We start from the raw sequence: 20,494 nt of genomic DNA on the forward strand, positions 1-20,494 counted from the left end.
TGTCTTGCGTACCCCTGGTTGAGAGCCACTGTGCTAAGCTGAGATCTTGGATAGGCTGCAGAAACAGTCATGCCAAGGAGACCTGTGTTAGCGTAGTCATTAGTGCTTTAGTATCCAAATGTAAGCAGTCTTTTGCAGGCCATACAGAGACATTGTCAGTCTCTGATCTCTCACTCCTCAGACTCCTGTCTCTGATTATCCCAAGAGCCTCATGTGACAGCTACAAGCTCAGAGCAACACACCAGGCTGGACTCTGGTTTATTCATTTGTACATTCACCCTCCCACTCCCACCCAACTCCTATTTTTAATTTAAATTCTTTGCCTGTCAGAGGTTGCCAGTTGGGGGTTAGTGGCCTCTGTCTGACTTTTCAGACACCTGGTTCCACACCTGGAGGTGAGGAAGAGGAGCCAGTAGGCATGCCCTAAGTAAGGAGATGGCTCAGAGCAGCAGCATGAGTTCCCAGTCCTCGGATCTCAGCCCTGGAGAGCAGTCAGCTCTGGCTGAGGGGGAGAAAAGACTGTGCAGGCTCAGGAAATAATAAGGGGGGGGGAGGCATCTGCTTGGGACGATCAATCTGTGTCAGAGAGTGGCACGAGATGTGGACAAGGTGAGTGAGCTGGCACCGCCCCTGACAGTCCTACTGGAGCCACAGGAAACCAGCCTTTCGTTCTCTATTGCTTGGTTTTATATAAATGCTGATTCTTTTTTCAAGCAGCAGCAAGAAATGTGGGGAAGGAGTTCTGAGGTGAGACGCTAGCTCTTAGTGGCTGATCTTAGGCATCTGGGACCATGTTGTGGGGAGGTTTAGTGGTCTGAACAATTTTGTCTCTAAATAAGGAATGTGTCTCCTTTAAATATAAGTGCAGAATTTTTTAAGTTTTACACTGAAATAGCATTCAACTTCCTCTTCCCCACTTCCTGGGCCCAGCACGTCCTCCAAGCTGGGTTTCCTGTCTTGTCAGCACATACAAACTGTACAGCCGCAGACCTCCCCATGCACAGGTTATAAACCCTGTCTCAGGGTTGGGGTGCGTAGCCCCTGACTGCAATCACTAGTTACATCTTTCTTTTGGAAACTCAAACACAAATAAAACGTATTTTGGTAAAAACGAAAATAGCCACCAACGAATACAGGCAATTGGCAAAAGGCACAAATAGAGAAGCCATGTTAGATGCCCTGAACTCCCTGACAGATGAGACAATTATTCTACCTTTTATTGGAACTATGTTGACAAAGACCATCTTCAAACCTTAATGGCTTCTGATCACTTGGCCATTTCTTATTCTCAGAACAGTGCCTTCTGCTGTGGTCTGCTCAGCTGCTGAGGTGTAGCTGCCTCTTGAAGCCTGCGTTTGCTGCTACTCCTCTTAATTGTCCATGACTCAGTGGGCATGTGCTACTTCTGTCAGTGTGGGAGCACTGTGTATAGCAGGGATGTCAAACTCATTTTGTGGTGATGGCTAAATTACCCTTTCAGTTAGGGTCCATGGGAAAGTGTGGAATGGGCCTCTTTAGCTAATACAGTTAACTGAGTATGCACTGAAGCTCTACCACAGGGGTGGCCAACCTGTGGCTCCGGAGCCACATACAGCTCTTCAGGAGTTAATATGCGGCTCCTTGTATAGGCACCGACTCCGGGGCTGGAGCTACAGGCGCCAACTTTCCAGTGTGCCAGGGGGTGCTCACTGCTCAACCCCTGGCTCTGCCACAGGCCCTGACCCCACTCCACCCCTTCCCGCCCCTTCCCCTGAGCCTGCCGTGCCCTCGCTCCTCCCTCCCCTGAGCCTCCTGCACGCCCCGAAACAGCTGATCGGGAGGTGCAGGGAAGGAGGGGCAGGTGCTGATTGGCGAGGCTGCCGGTGGGCAGGAGGCGCTGGGAGTGGGGAGCAGGGGGCTGCTGACGTGTTACTGTGGCTCTTTGGCAATGTACATTGGTAAATTCTGGCTCCTTCTCAGGCTCAGGTTGGCCACCCCTGCTCTACCATGAGGGTGAGCTGGGGGACAGCCTAGGCATTGTTTCCTCATCCCGTCACATGACAAAGGGGAGTGTCACAGGGGGCAAGACCCACCAGCCAGACACCTGGGAAAGAATTCTCTTTAGTAACAGAGTGTCCCATCTCTGGCTGGTTGAAGATATTTGCTAATAGCAGTCACAGCTGGGCCATATGCCATGGAGACAACCCCATTGTACCATCCCCTCCATAAATTTATCCAAGTTCAGTCTTGAAACAAATTAGATTTTTTGCCCCCACTGCTCCCCTTTGAAGGCTGTTCCAGAACTTACTCCTCTGATGGTTAGAAACCTTCATCTAATCTCAAACTTAAACTTGTTGACAATTTATATCCATTTGTTCTGGTGCCAACATTGGCTCTTAACTTAAATAACTATTCCCCCTCGCTGGTGTTTATCCCTCTGATGTATTTATAGAGAGCAATCATATTTCCCCTCACCCTTTGTTTTGTTAGGCTAAACAAGCCAAACTCCTTAAGTTTCCTTTCATAAAGTAGGTTCTCCATTCCTCTAATCATCCTAGTAGCCCTTCTGTGCACCTGTTCCAATTTTATTCATGTTTGTTTATTAATGTTCATCTTTCTTAAACATGGGTTGGTCCTGCTTTGAGCAGGAGGTTGGACTAGATGACCTCCTGAGGTCCCCTCCAACCCTAATCTTCTATGATTCTATGGGAGACCAGAACTGCACACAGTATTCCTGATGATGTCTCACCACTGTCTTGTAAATGGTAATAACACTTCCCTAGCTCTACTGGAAATACCTCATCCGATGCATCCTAGGACTGAATTAACCTCTCTCATGACTAGCTATGTGCCACATTGGTGGCACATAGCCATTCTGTGGTTGACCAATACACCCAGGTCTTTCTCCTCCTCTGTCATTTCCAACTGATAAGGCCTGAGCTTATAGCAAAAATTCTTGTCAATCCGTCAGTACATGACTTTCAACTATGAAATTTCACCCCATTTTTACTACTACAGATTTCAAGGTTGTTCAGATCTTTTTGTATGATATTGCAGTGGTCATCCATATTGGCAATACCTCCTAATTTTGTGTCATCTGCAAATTTTATTAGCACACATTTTATTAGTGTTTATTAGACACCATCCCTGCCCATCCTGGCTAATAGCCATTGATGGACCCATCCCCCATGAATTTATCTAATTAGTTTTTGAACCCTGTTATAGTCTTGGCCTTCACAATATCCTCTGGCAAAGAATTCCATAGGTTAACTGTGCGTTGGGTGAAGAAATACTTTCTTTTGTTTGTTTCAAACCTGCTGCCTATTAATTTCATTTGGTGACCCCTAATTCTTGTGTTACGAGAAGGAGTAAATAACACTTCCTTATTTACTTTCTCCACACCAGTCATGATTATATAGACCTCAATCATATCCCCCTCAGTCGTCTCTTTTCCAAGCTGAACAGCCCCAGTCTTATTAACCTCTCCTCATACTGAAGCTGTTCCATACCCCTAATCATTTTTGTTGCCCTTTTCTGAACCTTTTCCAAGTCCAATATATCTTTTTTTGAGATGGGGCAACCATATCTGCACGCAGTATTCAAGATGTGGGCGTACCATGGATTTATATAGAGGCAACGTGATATTTTCTGCCTTATTATTTATCCCTTTCTTAATGATTCCCAACATTCTGTTCACTTTTTTGACTGCCGCTGCACACTGAGTGGATATTTTCAGAGAACTATCCACAATGACTCCAAGATCTCGTTCTTGAGTAGTAACAGCTATTTTATACCCCATCATTTTATATGTATAGTTGTGATTATGTTTTCCAATATGCATTACTTTGCATTTATCAACATTAAATTTCATCTGCCACTTTGTTGCCCAGTCACTCAGTTTTGTGAGGTCTCTATCTATATCAAATTAGATTTTGGGGATGTGTAGCAGACCCCAAACACTGTCCCAGTTTCTTCCCCAAAGTGATTTTGACCTAAACAAATTCCCTGATATCCATTCCATCACTTCTAATTTCTTTATAGCCTGTCTCATCATTAATAGACAAAGCTACTTCACCACTTTCACGTTTATTTTTAGCTTTCCTGAACAGCACATTCCCTTCAATAGCTGTGCTCCCGTGATGACGACTGTTCCACCACGTTTCTGTTATCCCTATATATCTGGTTTCATTTCCTGCACCAGTAGTTCTAGTTTCTCCCTTTTGTTACCCAGGCTCCTTGCACTGGTGTATAGGCATCTTAGTTGTTTCTGCTTGGCCTTACCTAGATTCCTCCTCAGATTAGGTACAGCCATTTTACTGCCAGTATGACCTTCCTGACTGTTACTGTCAGTGGCATTGCCTCTATCTTTCCTCTGGTTGTCCATTCTCCTCCCCTCTGTTCCTTTCTCTGTTGCTGTATCCTCTTTACTTGATTTTCCTCCTGCTCAATATTAAAATCAGGCATGGAGATTATATGAGCATCTCCTCCAATTCCTAGTTTAAAGATCATGTAATCAGATATGCCAGCTTCAATCCCAGAAGTCTATTATCCTCCCTACTTAGGTGGTGTCCGTCCCATGAGAACAGTCCTCTGTCCGTGAATGCCTCCCAGTGGTCAAACATTCGAAACACTTCCTTAGAGCACCATTGCTTGAGCCAGCTATCGATCTTCATAATCTTGTCTTACCTTTGCACGCTTCCTGTAGGGATAGATAGAATCCCACTGAAGGTCACTTGAGCTTCCATTTCTTTAAGTGTCTTCCCCAGCTTGGCATAATCTCCTTTGATGTGTCCCTGTGAGAATCTGGGGGTACTATTTATTCCTATGTGAAGGACAATCAGTGGATTCTTTCCCACTCCCATTAGGACCCTCTTCAGCCTCAAATCTGCATCCTGTATCTTAGCACTTGTCAGATAGCACACCCTTCTGTTTTCTGAATTGGCTCTGGTGACAGGCCTGTCATTCTTCTTAGTAGGAAATCCCCAGTCACATAGACCTGCCTCTTTCTGATATTGGTGCGATTCTCTGGCCTTCCCTTTCTGTTCTTTCTGGTTGCAAGTCGTCTTGCCTTCTGTTCTCACTTGCAATATTCTGAAAGTCTTCTTCTATCCTCTTGGGGCTCCAAATGCTGGCTATCTCCATTATCTCTTCTTATCATCTTCTAGGACTAACTGCTCTTCTCTTCTTCCTTGCTCTTCCGTCTTCTGTTACTGCCTGCCTCTCCCCTTCATTTTCCAACTCCGTGAACCTGTTCCTCAGCTCTGTTTCTTCTTCACTAGACAATCTGTTCCTCTATCTTGTTCTCATAGTCACAGTCTTCCATGGGACACTTTCTTCATCCAGATGTCTACCCTCACAGTACTCTTGTCAAGCATGTATCAGTAAGTCTTTAGTTTTCCTCCTCCCTCTTCTCAACCTTCTCTCCATCATCTGCTTAAATCCCCTTCTAAACTGAACCATAGTTTCTAGCTGCATCTCCAAACCTCAGACCTTCTCTTCCATCATAGAATCATAGAAGATTAGGGTTAGAAAAGACCTCAGGAGGTCATCTGGTCCAATCTCCTGCTCAAAGCAGGACCAACGCCAACTAAATCATCCCATCCAGGGCTTTGTCAAGCCAGGCCTTAAAAACCTCTGTGGATGGAGATTCCACCACCTCCCTAGGTAACCCATTCCAGTGCTTCACCACCCTCCTAGTGAAATAGTGTTTCCTAATATCCAACCTCGACCTCCCCCACTGCAACTTGAGACCATTGGTCCTTGTTCTATCATCTGCCACCACTGAGAACAGCCGAGCTCCATCCTCTTTGGAACCCTCTTCAGGTAGTTGAAGGCTGCTATCAAATCCCCCCTCATTCTTCTCTTCTGGAGACTAAATAGCCCAGTTCCCTCAGCTTCTCCTCGTAAGTCATGTGCCCCAGCCCCCTGATCATTTTCGTTGCCTTCCGCTAGATTCTCTCCAATTTGTCCACATCCCTTCTGTAGTGGGGGGCCCAAAACTGGACGCAATACTACAGATGTGGGCTCTCCAATGCTGAATAGAGGGAATAATCACTTCCCTCGATCTGCTGGCAATGCTCCTACTAATACAGTCCAATATGCCATTGGCCTTCTTGGCAACGAGGGCACACTGCTGACTCCTATCCAGTTTCTCATCCATTGTAATCCCCAGGTCCTTTTCTGCAGAACTGCTGCTTAGCCAGTTGGTCCCCAGCCTGTAGCGGTGCATGGGATTCTTCCGTCCTAAGTGCAGGACTCTGCACTTGTCCTTGTTGAACCTCATCAGATTTCTTTTGGCCCGGCCTCTAATTTGTCTAGGTCCCTCTGTATCCTATCCCTACCCTCCCGTGTATCTATCTTTCCCCCCAGCTTAGTGTCATCTGAGAACTTGCTGAGGGTGCAATCCATCCCATCATCCAGATCATTAATAAAGATATTGAACAAAACTGGCCCCAGGACCAACCCTTGGGGCACTCCGCTTGATACCGGCTGCCAACTAGACATGGAGCCATTGATCACTACCTGTTAAGCCTGACAATCTATCCAGCTTTCTATCCACCTTATAGTCTATTCATCCAATCTATGCTTTTTTAACTTGCTGGCAAGAATACTGTGGAAGACCATATCAAAAGCTTTGTGAAAGTCAAGATCTATAACATCCAGCACTCTCCCCATATCCACAGAGCCAGTTATCTCATAATAGAAGGCAATCAGATCCAACAGGTTGCACTTCATGCAAGTGAAGCACCTTCTAGGTACCTCTGCAGAATAATGTACATCCTGCCGCTTCCACATTCAATCTTCTTCAATTGCCTCTTCCATTCTTCAGGTCCCTGTAGCTGCCATAGCCTTCCCTCCTAAACTCTTGTCAAGACCCCCCCCCAAATCCCAAACACACACACACACACACACACCTCCCCCAACTTCCCCTTACAAACTTCCATGCAAACTCTCCTGTTTTCAGCTGTTTGCTGTCTCCTGTGCTGCTGACTGGCCAGCGGGCTGCCTTTGTAGGCTGGCTGCCTAAGGAAGCCCCACCACCAATCAAGGTTCAGCTGTGAGCAAAGTCTCTGCTTTTCTTCCAACATACTGCTCCATCAGACTCTGAAACTGAAAACAAACCAGGAATCAACAAACACCTTACAAGAATTCATTCACCAGCCCTAAGGAATAGGCGCTCAAGTCCTTTATTCTCCAACAGATCTTCACTCCGACCCCCACCCCTGTTTTCAGCTCTGTTTGCTGGCTTTCATGCTGCTGTGCTGCCTAGGGAAGTTGTTCCCCCCCCCAGTCAAGGTTCAGCTGTAATCAACTGAGGGCTCATCCAGCCAGCGAACAAAGGTGTAACACGATCCAATGGCTGGCAGCTGAAATTAGACAAATTCAAACTGAGAATAAGGCATGAATTTGTAACAGTGAGAGTGCTCAACCATCGGAACAACTTACTAGGCTCATGGTAGAGTCTCCACCACTGGAAATTTCTAAATCAAAATTGGATGTTTTTCTAAAAGATCTGCTGTAGGAATTATGTTGGGGAAACAGGAGCATAAATAAATGGTCAGGCTAAATGATCACAGTGGTCCCTTCTGGCCTTAGAATCTATGAACCTATGTGCCCGGTCATTGTGCACTTGTGCATTGTGCATCCGCACTGTGGACGGGAGGAGACTATAGGCTAATCCCAACCCCACCTCCTGTCTCTAACACTATGCTCTCACCCTGTGCAGATGTGGAAGGCAGCTGTAGGGCACAATGTGGCCGTGAAGGAGGAGTCCCAAGGAGATGACTGGGACACCGATCCTGATTTTGTGGTGAGTTTCACTCATGTTGCTGGACTGTGTCAATCATGGGGACTCGGAGCTAAGAGTTGGGACTTGAGCCCTGAATAGGTCTCATGAGAGAGAGGGGGATGGAGAGCTCATTCTGCTCCTTGGGGATGTTTGTTGCTGGATCTACCAGCCTGGTCTAGTGGCTGGGGCACCTGGCTGAGAACTGGTTGACCTTGGGTGTTCTTCCCAGTTCTGCCATGACTTGCTGTGCATCCTTGGGCGAGTCACTTCCTCTCAGTGCCTCTGATTCCCTTCCCAGCATTTTTGTTTCATGTCTCTTTAGACTGTAATTCAACTCAACTCAAGTCAAGTAACTTGAGAGAGTGGTGTGTCTCCTCTATAATATTCTGTGTCCCAAAATGGCAACTGCTCCTGCAGAGAGTGGGTTTCTAGACATGCAGAGGAGCATTCACACTCTCACTGGTCTCCATCAATGTGTTGTTTGAGTCTCTACAAAAAACAAAATCAGAGTGATCCATCTCACCTAGGACATTGGCATGCAGGAATCTCATGGCTTTAATTTCTTTGTATTTGTACATTAGCATGTGTCTGTCACTGGTGCAAAACATACTGCAAGAGTAAAAATGACAAGCAGCTGATTTTTCAATTGTGGCTGCAAGTAAACAGCAGTGTGGGAGGGTGTTCCACTTTGCAAACTGCAGATACCAGTCCTCTCCCCGCTCCCACTGTGGCACAAGAAGAGACATTGCATCACCCTCAGCTTTCTGCTGCAGTTGCTCACAATACATCCCGATGTAAGTAGGCTGCATGTGGGTTGGTATCACAAATAACCATGGCTGTGCAGTCAGGTAACCTTGCTGGGCATCCTGTGACCCTGTTGGTTGCTCACCCTGTGGCACAGTGACTCTGATGGTGCAGTACCCCATTGGATCCCACCAACTTCATGGGCAGACGTCATAGTACAGATTCCTGCCCAAACAACCTCTCTGGTGACAGATCCCTGGAGCTGGAGGCCATATGTGCTGCAGGCCTGGGGCTAGGGCAGTGTCAGAGCTAGAGCTGGTCAGGAACCAGAATTTTCAGCTCAAGGGAATATCGATGTAATAAGAATGGAAAGCCAAAATTGTGAAATTTCCTGAGAAATGAAATTTTAGGGAAAAAAGAATTTGGGTTGGGGGGCTCAATCAAAATATTTTGTTTCTATTTAGATATTATATTTTTATTTTATAGTAAAACAAAACAATCACACATGTTGTTATATTTAATATTTATATTGTATATTATTTTATATGATAATTTATAATATAAAAATCCTAAACAAAATTACAATATTCCATTCCGATAAGGTCCAAACGGAACATTTTGACTTTATTGAAACATTTTGTTTTGATTTTTATGCAAAATGAAATTTAATTAGAATCAACACATTCCAGCAGAATGTGTCAATTCAACTAATCAGCATTTTCTCATGGGAAAAAGTTCAGCAGGAAACTTTTGATCACATGTAATCCATGCGTTCATCTGCCTGGGGAAGCCACGTGTCTCCTCAGGGGGGAATTTCTAAGGGGGGTTTCTGAATGCAGACAGGCCTGCAGTCATACTGAAATATTCTGAAAAGCACAAGGTGCCACTGAGCTGAAAGAAATTTTCTTGGAGACACAGCTGCTTCCTTTAGCTGGAGCCTGCCCAGCTGTGGGGTAATATCATGCCGGGATCTCAGTCCATTGATGTGTATGGGTGTGGTAAGGTGACCCCATGTGCCAGGCTCAAAGCTTGCCAATAGGTGCACGTGCAGTAATGGTGACCCCTGTGCCACGGGCGGGTCTTGGTTCATTCACGGGTGTGTGTGCAGTAATAGTGACCCTGTGCCACGGGTGGGTCTTGGTCCATCCACGGATGCGTGCACAGTAATGGTGACTCCGTGCCAGGGAGTCTGCCTGTTGATGGAAGCGTGTATGGTAATGATGACTGCGGTGCCTGAGAGGTCTTGGCCCATTGATGTCTGTGTGAGGTAATGGGGATCTCTGTGCTGGGGTTTTTGGCCAGTTCTAGGGGCAGAAGAGCAGGGCAGTTGTCCGGGGCCACCGCAGTGCTGTGTCCTCCGCTGTTTTCAGCCCTGGCCAGTAAAACACCTGGGCCTATTCCAGTCTGCAGGCAGCAGAGAAGCGGTTCCCTGCACCCAGCGCTGTTGTTCCCAGCAGCCCTGTGGGCTCCTCTCATGGGACTTGGATTTGTTTTGCAGAACGACATCTCAGAGAGGGACCAGAGATGGGGAGCCAAAACCATTGAGGGCTCCGGACGGGCTGAGCACATCAAGTAAGTCTCCCCCTTTTAGCTGTTAGCCAGGCTGTCTGCTAGCACCTAGATCAGCTCAGTCCAGGGACCCATTTGGTCCAGTCTCCAGAGCTAGGTGTGTAAGATGGGAGATTCCCAGGGCTGCGGAGGGGGGTCCCAGGTCACAGTCACATGCCTGTGCACAAACACCAACCTTCAAACCCTCCCAGGTGGTCCATAGCTAATTCTGGGTTCTTATTTTGGAGTGGCACTCATCCTTCCACCAGTCAGGCAGAGTAGGGGAAGTGGGGAGAAAGGAAGGAGCAAGGGGAAGGCGCTCTCTACCCGGCTTCTCTGAATACTTCTGATAGAACTCGCAGTAGGGTTGGGGCTTGGATGTTCTCTACCAGGTCCGAAGACCACTTGTCCACTGTAACCCTCCCAGTCCACCAGGTTTTGAAGCCTTTCCCTAACTCACTGAAAGGTGAGGATTTGGTGAACCAAGCATGCCGCCTGTCTGCAGACCGCTATGGGTGGTGGTGGCGGGTTTGAGGGGGTTGGGTGTAGGTTCCCACTGTAGAGTGGTAGTCTAGTTTGGCTGATGGGTGGCTGAATTTTAAGGTTCTGGGCACAGCGCCACACCTTGTCCCCATGGACAGATTAGGGGCAGCCTGACGATCTTGGTCCATGTGGAGTTTGTAGGCTGCTTTGGAGGACTGCAAGGATTCCTTGAGCTCCTGGTGCACTAGGTGGGAGGCTAAACCCACATTGGCTGGTACTGGGGAACTTGCGGGTAAGTCTGGGCAGAAGTGGGAGTGAGAGGCGTAGTTCCCAAAGAACGGGCTATGTTGGATCGAGGTGTGGATTGCATTGTTATAGGAAAATTTGGTGTAGCACAGCAGGCAGAGGCAGGCAGACTGGTGATAATTCAGAAAGCCGTGAAGATACTGCTCCAAGATTTGACTGACTCTCTGCTTGCCCATTACACTGTGGGGGACAGGCGGACGAGGTAAGGGAGTCAATGCTAAGGCGTCTGAGGGAATTCCTGCCAGAAACAGGAGATGAACTTGGGTCCCCAGTCTGATACAATGCCTGTTGGTAAACCACGGTAATGAAAGACATTTTCCAGGAAGCTGTCTCCCATGAGGTAGAACAGTAAGCATGGGATGAAGTGTGCCATCTCTGTGAGGAGATTGACAGCACCCAAGATTACTGAGTGTCACGGGAGCATGGCAGCTCTACAATGCGGTGCATTGATATAGTAGACCAAGGCTGTGGGGGCATGGGTAGAGGCTGGAGGAGACCTAGAGGTTTTGATCATGAGTTCTTAGTATGGGTGCAGAGGTTGCAGGACCTTATATAATCTTTGATGTAGGCCTGGCCACCAGAAGCTCCTTGAGACCAGATTCCAGGTCTTGAATTGGCCAAAATGGCCTATAAGCAGTGGATCATGGCATAGCTTCAATACGTGAAGCCTAGGTTTTCCCTCTGGAACATAAATATAATTCTTTCAATAGCAGAGGCCATTTTGTAAATGGAACTCGGAGTTGGGTTGGATAGTCGCATTGTTCAGGGTCTGGATCTGGGTTGCAAACAGGTCATTGAGAAGCAGGGAGCAGGTGGAAGACATCAGATTGCTGTCAATGATCTCACTGGCAAAGTTGGACACCTTGAACACAGTGACAACAGGCTCTTTGCCAATGCAAGATATTCATCTTTGAGGGATAGGGCATCTGCCTTCCTGTTTCTCGTCCCTGGGCAATAGGTTACTACAAAATTGAAGTGAGCAAAGAAGAGGGACCAGTGGATCTGGCATTAGTTAAAGTGTCTAGCAGTCCATAGATATTCCAGTTGTGGTCCATCAGGACTTGGACTGGGAATCAGCCCCTTCTAGGAGGCCAAGTCACTCCTTGAAAGCTGCGTTGATAGCCAGTAACTAGTTGTGCCAAATATAGTAATTTTTTTCTACCAGTGTTAGCTTCTGAGACTAAAAAGCACAGGGGCGCAGTTGGTTGTGGGCCTGCATGTTGAGGTAAAACTGCACCTTTGGCAAAATGGTTTAGTGAGTGTTACATTCCAAGGTGCAATCCAGACCAGTGAGGTGTTGCACCCAAAGTTATAGGGCAGGGGGACCTCACAGTGACTTGCTGCTGTAGCTCCCCTCAGACCGCTCACAAAGACTGCCGGCATGCAGGTCACACCCTGAGTGACTGTGTATAGCCACAGCCCTGCTCCAGCAACTCTGACCCCAGCAGCAACTCTGGCTTCCAGCAGACTTGTTTACTACTTGTAGGGTGAGCCCAACGCACTCCCAGTCCCAGATTTTCTCCCCCCAAAACATGTGTCCTATACTGTCCATCCCTCTCCTGGACAGTGCAGATAGATTAGGTCTGTTGCCCTTTTAAGGGGATTAATATACAACAGTCTGCTACCCCAAATGGAGTTACCCACACAGTTCACAACACTAGATTAGTTTATTTAACTAAGAAATAGATTTTAAGTGAGTAAAAGTATAAGGCATTAAAGTCAGAAATGGACACAAGAAAAATAAAGATAAAATGCTTCCTGGTACTTAGTGTGACAAAGTTCCTCCTCTATCTTGGTGGGTCCTGCGCTTATTGGCGGATTTTCTTGCCTCAGAGATTCACCATGTGGGTTGGGAACAGCCCAGAGACCGTCCCCTCTGGAAGAACCCACAGTCCAGGTCAATTGGGAGGTTTGGGGGGAACCCAGGCTCGCCCTCTACTCCGGGTTCCAGCCCAGGGCCCTGTGGACTGCAGCTGTCTATAATGCCTCCTGTAACAGCTGCATGACAGCTACAACTCCCTGGGCTACTTCCCCATGGGCTCCTCCAAACACCTTCCTTATTCTCACCACAGGACCTTCCTCCTGGTGTCTGATAACACTTGTGCTCCTCAATCCTCCAGCAGCACACCCTCTCACTCTCAGATCCTTGCGCCTCTTGCTCCCAGCTCCTCACACTCACACCACAAACTGAAGTGAGCTCCTTTTAAAACCCAGGTGCCCTGATTAGCCTGCCTTAATTGATTCTAGCAGCTTCTTCTTAATTGGCTCCAGGTGTCCTAATTAGCCTGCCTGCCTTAACTGGTTCTAGCAGGTTCCTGATTACTCTAGTACAGCCCCTGCTCTGGTCACTCAGGGAACAGAAAACTACTCATCCAGTGACCAGTATATTTGCCCTCTACCAGACTCCTGTACCCCACTGGTCTGGGTCTGTCACATTAGACTTAACAAACTAAACTTGGTTCAAGATAAAATTCTTACCACATGCTCCCAGCAACAGGACTGACCAAGTTTCAGGTGAGGATCTGCTCCCAAAGTCCAATGGCTGTTTCTGTGGTTTTCTTTGGTGAAAAAGTGAGAGAGATGGATAAGGAGAGAAATAACTTGGAGTGTTTTTGCCTCTCACTTTTATAGAAAAACATTTTCCTGAGGGTTACACCTAGATAAAATTTATTCTCCCTGTGAGGACAGCGACAAAGAGTCTGGTGGTGAAAGATGTTCTATTCTGTTGTTTGCTAAGAGGCAGATCTCTTTGTCCCTTCCTTGCCAAAGAGTGGCCACTTGGTAGGTGATGGCCCATCAGCTTTGACCCCTGGCTGGAGGCATCAGCTAGTCCTTTGTCTTTGAGAAACAGGTTTACCCACTCCCCAGACTTGTCTGGTAAACACACTTCAGTCATGATTTCATCTTTTATTCATAACTTTACATATAATGTTGCTACATACATGATATTATTGCTCAGCGAGTTATTAGTTTTCAGTTGATACCTCTGTGACGTTCCCCTGGTCTTATCTAGACTGGTGACCTGCTAGGTCACCCCAATCCTTGACTCTGGGAGTCAGCCTTACCCTGCTCTGCTGTGAGAACCCCCATTCCTCGGCTGTTCACGCACAGCCTCTGGCATTTAAGCTGCTTGGATTGTGCAACCGAATGACACTAGCCAATATCTCCGGTCCCAGACACAACCTAGGAACCTCCATCCTGCAGTGTCCAGTTATTCTTGCTGGACGCTGCAAGCTTATATGAGTTCATCAGTTTAACAAAGAAATTGAGATGTACCAGGCTTGTTATCCCAAGGGGGGTCTCTGACACGCTTCAGACCAAACGCACTGCTTCAGATAGAATAAACAGACAAATGTATTAACTACAAGAGAGATATTTTTATAAATCAAAGCACAACAAGTCAGATTTGGTCAGATGAAATAAAAGCAAAACACATTCTAAGCTGATCTTAACACTTTCAATGCCCTTACAAACGTAGACTGGCTGGTTGCCCTTCAGCCAGGATCTCCCCTTTGATCAGTGCTTCAGTCGCTTGGTGGTGATGTCTGTAGATGGAGGTGGAAGAGAGAGGAAGTGCATGCAAACGTCTCTCCCTTCTTCCCTCTTGGCTTTGCCCCCCCTCCACGTCAGGGTCAGGTGAGCATTATCGCATCATAGTCCCAAACTGACCAAAGGAAGGGGGGTCACTCACTCGAGAGTCCAACAGATTCTTTGTTGCTGCCTAGGTCAGTGTCCTTTGTTCCTGTGAGGCTGGGCTGGGTTTGTCCCATATATGCCCTGATGAGGTGTGAACTGCCCCTCTGTTCCTGGAGAGTTTTGCCTGAGCTTGTTTTAAGCCATGAGGATACATTTTCAGCTTCATAATTATGTACATGAAATTACAACCTATAACATTACTATAACAACAATGCTCAGTGCTTCATGAGCCTTCCGAAGACACCTGACATGACAAACTTTGAATTGGACACCACACAATCATATTATAAGGATGAACATGGGGGTGCAGGGTGTTCCCCCGAGGCACAGAGTGTCACAACCTCACGAGGCATATTTTGTACAAACATTATTACAACATTGTGTAGACTGTGAGTACATGGGTGCATCCAGTCACAGTGGGATCTGGGTGAATCGGGATGGGTGCTGAGGTGAATGCCCTCTTCAGGTGATCAAAGGCTGACTGAGCCTGTGAGGACCAGGCCAACCAGTTCCCCTTTTGCGGGAATGCCATTATCGGTGCAACCAGGCTAAAGAATCCTTTAATAAATTTCATGTAGAAATTGGCAAACCCCAGGAATCACTGCACCCAGTATATATGCCTGGGTGCAACCCAGTTGGATACTGCCACTACCTTACACGGGTCCATGGTGAGTTCCTTAGGTGAGATCATGTATTCCAAGAATTCCACTGTGTCCTTATTGAACTCCTATTGCTTGAACTTTGTCAGGAAGTGGTTATGGTAGACTCTCTCTAAAACAGTGCCTATGGGATGATTGTGAGGTCCTGACTTTTGGAGAAAACTCGTATGTAGGCCAGGTAAATGATGACAAATTGGTTCAGCATGTCCCTAAATATGTAATTTATGAAATGCTGGAAGGTCACTAAGGTGTTGCACAATCCGAATGACATGACCAACTACTTGAAGTAGCCATATCTGGTCCGGAAGGTGGTCTTCCATTCATTTCCTTCCTAGATTTCCTCCAGGTTATAAGCTCCATGGAGGTCCAATTTTGTGAAGACCTTAGCAGATCAGAGTCTTTGGAACAGCTTATGAATAAACAGTAAGAGGTACTGATTTTGAATTGTACTCTTGTTCAGAGCTTAGTATTCCATACAAGGTCAAAAGGGACCCATCTTTCTTTGCCATGAAGAAGATTGGGGCCCCTGTTGGGGATGTGGAGGGGCCAATGAACTCTTTCTACAGGTTCTTCTTGAGATATCTCTAGAATGCCTGTAGTTGTGGTTTGGAGAGGGAGTAAATGTGCCCTAAGAGAGCCTCTGCGCCCAACTGGAGGTCCAAAGGACATTCATAGCTGTGATGGAGTGGAAGAGTGTTAGCTTTCTTTTTGTTGGCACAGTGTTGATATTTAACAGGAATCCCTGGAGCTGTTGGGGGGGGGGATGTGGGGGTTTCTGGAGTCACCTTTGAATCTTCTCTTCACATCTCTGAATTATTTGGAAGACCAAGTAAGCTGCAAAGGGTTGCTGGTCCTGGATCAGCTCTTGGAAAACAGGACTGTCAGCAAAATGGGGAGTCAAAATGTACCGTGCCTGACCACCAGAGGATGTGCTGGTCATGGGTAATGAGCCAGGGATGCCAAGAACAACTGATGAATTAGCCCAAACTGAATAATTTCTTGGTGGCCTTGAAGGGTAGTTACCTCTAAGGTAATCATCTGGTGGGTTACTGGTCCTGATGAAAGGAGTGACCAGTCAATGGACTCCACTAAATCAGGGGGCTTCTTCTGCTGGGGGTGGGGGGACATGGTGTGCGTGGGTGAACTCTAGATCCATGAAATTGCCTGAGGGTTAGAGTCAGGGTCAGTGCCTCTAGGTTGGTGTCAGGCATTGCAGGGTGCTGAGCCGGACAGGGAGTTGGAGATGTACCCTGGTGATGGCCAATCACCATCCAACACAAGTGGACAAGCATTGGTGTAGTCTTCTGGGAATGGCATCAACCCAGCCAGGAGGACAGGTTTTTTTTTCCCTTGGAGTAATTTGGCCAAGCAGACATTGATCTTGATACATAGGTTGACAAAGACATCCAAGCCAGATGGGATTCCACCCATACTAGTTCATTTCTCATATCATTGTTTAAGCTGACCCCAGAAATGATATTACTGGTGTTAGGCTCTGATGGAGTCCTCTGATGGGATAGGGGAGCAGGCAGATACCGGACACAGTGTTGGTATATAATACTCTAAATACTTTTACTGATTACAATATAAACCCCAATCACTCCACATTCACACCCCTTTCATATTGTACCAGAATCCAAAGATTAGAACGAAGTCCCAATTGCCAGTCAAGGGCTGCTCCTATCATAAGGTGTGGGGAGCCCCACATGGCACACTTCTTCTTTATCAGGGCTCTGGATCGATCTCTGACTCCAAATTTCAGATGTGTCAGGCAACTATTTATAGACCAGTTCATCACGTCATCAGCTCTTAGTCTGTTTGCTAAGCCCTTCACCCATAACTCCAGGAAAACAGTTCCCGGGGAGGCCGCCATAATCCAAGACATTCCATTTCCTCTTATGGACATGACAAAGTTCCTCAAAGGACATGACAGATAATCCTTGACCTCTCATAACCTTAAATCCTCACTTCAGTTGCCAACACATAACTCACGTATTCATGTCAAGCACATAGCATTTATGCTAGGCCCAAATGGCCGATGGCGTATTACAACATACACTACTATATAACCCAATACTGGGTGGCCTTGTTCCACTCAGCATCTACTGCCAAGCGTTGGAACTCTGCTGCATATTTAGCAACTGGCCAGCATCCCTGCTGCAACACCAGACATGCAGCTTCGGCAGTACGCTTGCAACTCGGGTAATCAAAGATCATTGCCATAGCTTGAATGAATTCCTCAAATTGGCCCAGGAGTGGGTTTTATTTTTCCAGGATCAGAGAGGCCTAAGCCAGGGCATCCCCAGGAAGCAGGTTCAGAATCAATCCCACCCAGACGTGGTTAGTGGGATACGACTGCGAATGTAGCAGAAAGAGGAGCTAACACTGATTTAGGGACACATGAAATTAGTCACAATCGCCATTGGACTTGTCAGGCAGGGGGAGCTTGGGCTCATGGGAGCAGGGGGTCACAGCTGAAGGCGATGTGGCTTGAGCTTGTAGGGCTGCATTCTGCAGAGTGGCAAGTTGGACCTGCAAGGTCTGTGGGGTCCCACTATCTTCATCAGAGAGATATAGGCCTTTTTAGGATCCATGCTTGCCATATGGGCTCTAGTTCCCTGACGGTTTGTGGTTTTAGGGCTGCCCAACCTGTCAGAGACCGGAATGTGAATGGCCATGCCTAGTGGTTGGAGCAGAAGTCAGCAACCAGATGCCAAAGCCAAGGGTCAGAGCCGAAGACAGGAGTCAGGAACTGGAGCAGAGGGTCAGAGCTGGGATACCTGTAGCAAAGCAAGACAGGAGGAGGGCTGGAAACAGGCAGGTGCAGGAGTTAACGCAGTCGTGGGTGAATGCATTGAGCAGTCGCTAAACTACTGCCGCTGCTGGGTGGAAGAGCTCGTCTGCTGACTCTTCCTATCCCTCAGGAGGTATAGCCAAACAGGCAGCCTACTGCAGGCACCTGCATTCATTGGGTTGCTCAGAGACTGGCTCTGCTGCAGGCCCTGATTCTGGACAGTCTCAGGTTTGGCCCATGTTAGTGGCTACGATCCAGCCTCATGCTCATGGACCCATTCTGGGGCCCCGGACCCTGGTTCATGTCTATTGGCAGCTGGCCCTGTCTGCTGAATGTCAGGAAGTAGGGTTATGCTTTGTGGAGGTGTTCGCCATGTTATTATACACATAGGTCAGCTCTGGCAGGTAGGAAGGTCAGTCTCTCTGCTGTGTCTGTGACTGGGTCCTCGGCCCGTTAGTGGCATCTGCTTGGCTCACTCACAGAGGCCATTGCCTTGTGGGTAGTGGGCTGTCGTCCTTACGCCATATCAAGTCAGCCCAGGGGTCAATTTCCCCCCGTGGCAAGTGGAACCCCAGTTATCTGAGCTGGAATCCCAGTGTGTAAGGCAACACTGCTGAGACCACTGCTTTGCAGGCTCCACGGGAGGCATAGGCTGCACTTGTTTGCAGTGGCTGCAGCGTCACTCTCAGAACGAACTAATCGACTGGCAGGTCACAGTGACAAAGTGAGGAGCATGTGTGCTGTGCAAGCCCAGTCGGCTGGTCTATGGGGATGAGGCTGTGGCGAGTCTGAACCGGGATGCTAGCTGGTGGCCAGGGTTGAGGTCACCGGTACACAAGCCGTTGACAGGAAAAACAGATTCTTTGTGTTACAATGTCAGGGTTACTGCACCTTTGAGCCCTGCTGTAGTCTGCTCTAGGAATGCCCGTCAGATCTCAGGCCTCAGCTGTCACGTCTCTGGTCAGAGACCCGCAGCCCCCTCCTTTCCGTCCGGGGCTTTAGGGTACAGCCTCCTGCTCTTTACTGCCATTGTCCCCTGGTCTGACAAACAACCAGCCCCTGCTCTCTGGCTTCTGTCCAAGGACAATGACAGTGTTTTTGTAAATGAGCAGACAGCTCTTCCTAAGTAAACACATTTATTAAAGGACAAAAGCATTCAGAAAAAAACAATACAGGCGTATACACACATGCTAAACATACCAGAAGTCACCCAGCCACCCTATTGGGCCCTGGAAGGCCAAAGTCCTTCCAACACATCAGCGGGGGTTTGGGACCTTCTTGGACAAAAGGTCCTGTCCATTTCCTAGCCCAGAAAGAAGGCACTGAGTCTGGTTAAGCTCAGCCTCTATCTCCCAGAAATCTTTTCTTCCCAGCATCTTGGAAACTGGTAAAACCCATACATCCCCCTGGCCCCAGGTGGCCAAGCTTCCAAAGCAGGGTATTGGCGTGCCCAGCCTTGGGATTCTGTATTTATCATCCCCTAGTGACTTCAGATTCCACAGGAACGCCCCACCCCCATGAGCCAGGAACGCATAAGTACACATCATCTGTATTGGTTCAAAGGGCTATGAATAGTCCCTGGCTCAAACCATCTGGCCCACCTCAATAGTAAGTCTTCCTTTTTTGAAGTTTTCATGCTTTCAACATAAGATATGCTCTGGTCCCCATGTCAGTCAATATCTGTCACACTTTTTAAGCAGCATTGTAGAAAGAGAAAGAAGTGAGGGATGGGCAGACAGACACCAACTCTGGCAGCTTTGGGTGCCGATTCAAAGAGAGCCTGTTGGGGGGTCTCTAAGTGAGGCAAGCGGTGCAGGGGCAAGAAGGTCACACAGAGAGGTGGCATTTCACTAGAGCTCTGTGTAAGGGAATGGCAATACATCCTCCCCACCCCCAGCGCCAGCCCCAGAGCGAGCTCAGGCACCAGACCGCCTCTAGTTGTTTCATTACCTCTAGGACAGGCTAGTGAGGGAGCTGGGAAGCGTCCTCCAGCCTATGGGACTGGGCACGACAAGTAGGGCCTCCTCAGCCATTGGGAGCCCAGGAGACCAGCACCATTAGTTGTGAGTGACATCTCCCTGCGTGGATGGAGTTTGTGCCATCACTCCCGCTCCTAGGAGGTAGCCCAGCTACAGCGCTCTGTCTGGGCGGAGCAAGGGAGAACCATCAAGACACCTGGGCCATATGAATAAAAGCAGCTTTAGGACTTCAGATGTGCAGAGTTCCTGGGGACAAGGCAGGTGTGACTCTGCAGTCCCTGGAGCTGCAGCTGCTCCCATCGTTGGCCTTTGGCATCTACCTAGAGTGAACAGAGATGTGGCAGGTTAAATGGCTGAAAAATAGAATAGGGGCTTCTGCATTTATGTCCTGATCCTACAAACCAGGGCTCAGTCTCCTGCCCCCCCCCCCCCAGCCTCCCAAGGGTTCCTTGTACAGGACTATGGGTAGGGTTACCATACGTCCGGATTTTCCCGGACATGTCCGGCTTTTTGGTCC

At 47.8% G+C, this 20,494-nt stretch overlaps 1 protein-coding gene across 1 annotated transcript in view; it reads left to right on the plus strand.

Annotated features, from left to right (window-relative positions):
• Positions 1-20,494, plus strand: part of HCLS1 (hematopoietic cell-specific Lyn substrate 1) — a 53,947-nt gene that overhangs the window by 987 nt on the left and 32,466 nt on the right. Inside the window, exons 2-3 of the mRNA XM_065551352.1 lie at positions 7,706-7,789; positions 10,011-10,084. Coding sequence (XP_065407424.1) covers positions 7,706-7,789; positions 10,011-10,084 — 158 coding nt within the window. The remainder of the gene's footprint in view (positions 1-7,705; positions 7,790-10,010; positions 10,085-20,494) is intronic.

The sequence above is a fragment of the Chrysemys picta genome, chromosome 1, assembly GCF_011386835.1.
Source record: "Chrysemys picta bellii isolate R12L10 chromosome 1, ASM1138683v2, whole genome shotgun sequence".
Taxonomy (NCBI): domain Eukaryota; kingdom Metazoa; phylum Chordata; order Testudines; family Emydidae; genus Chrysemys; species Chrysemys picta.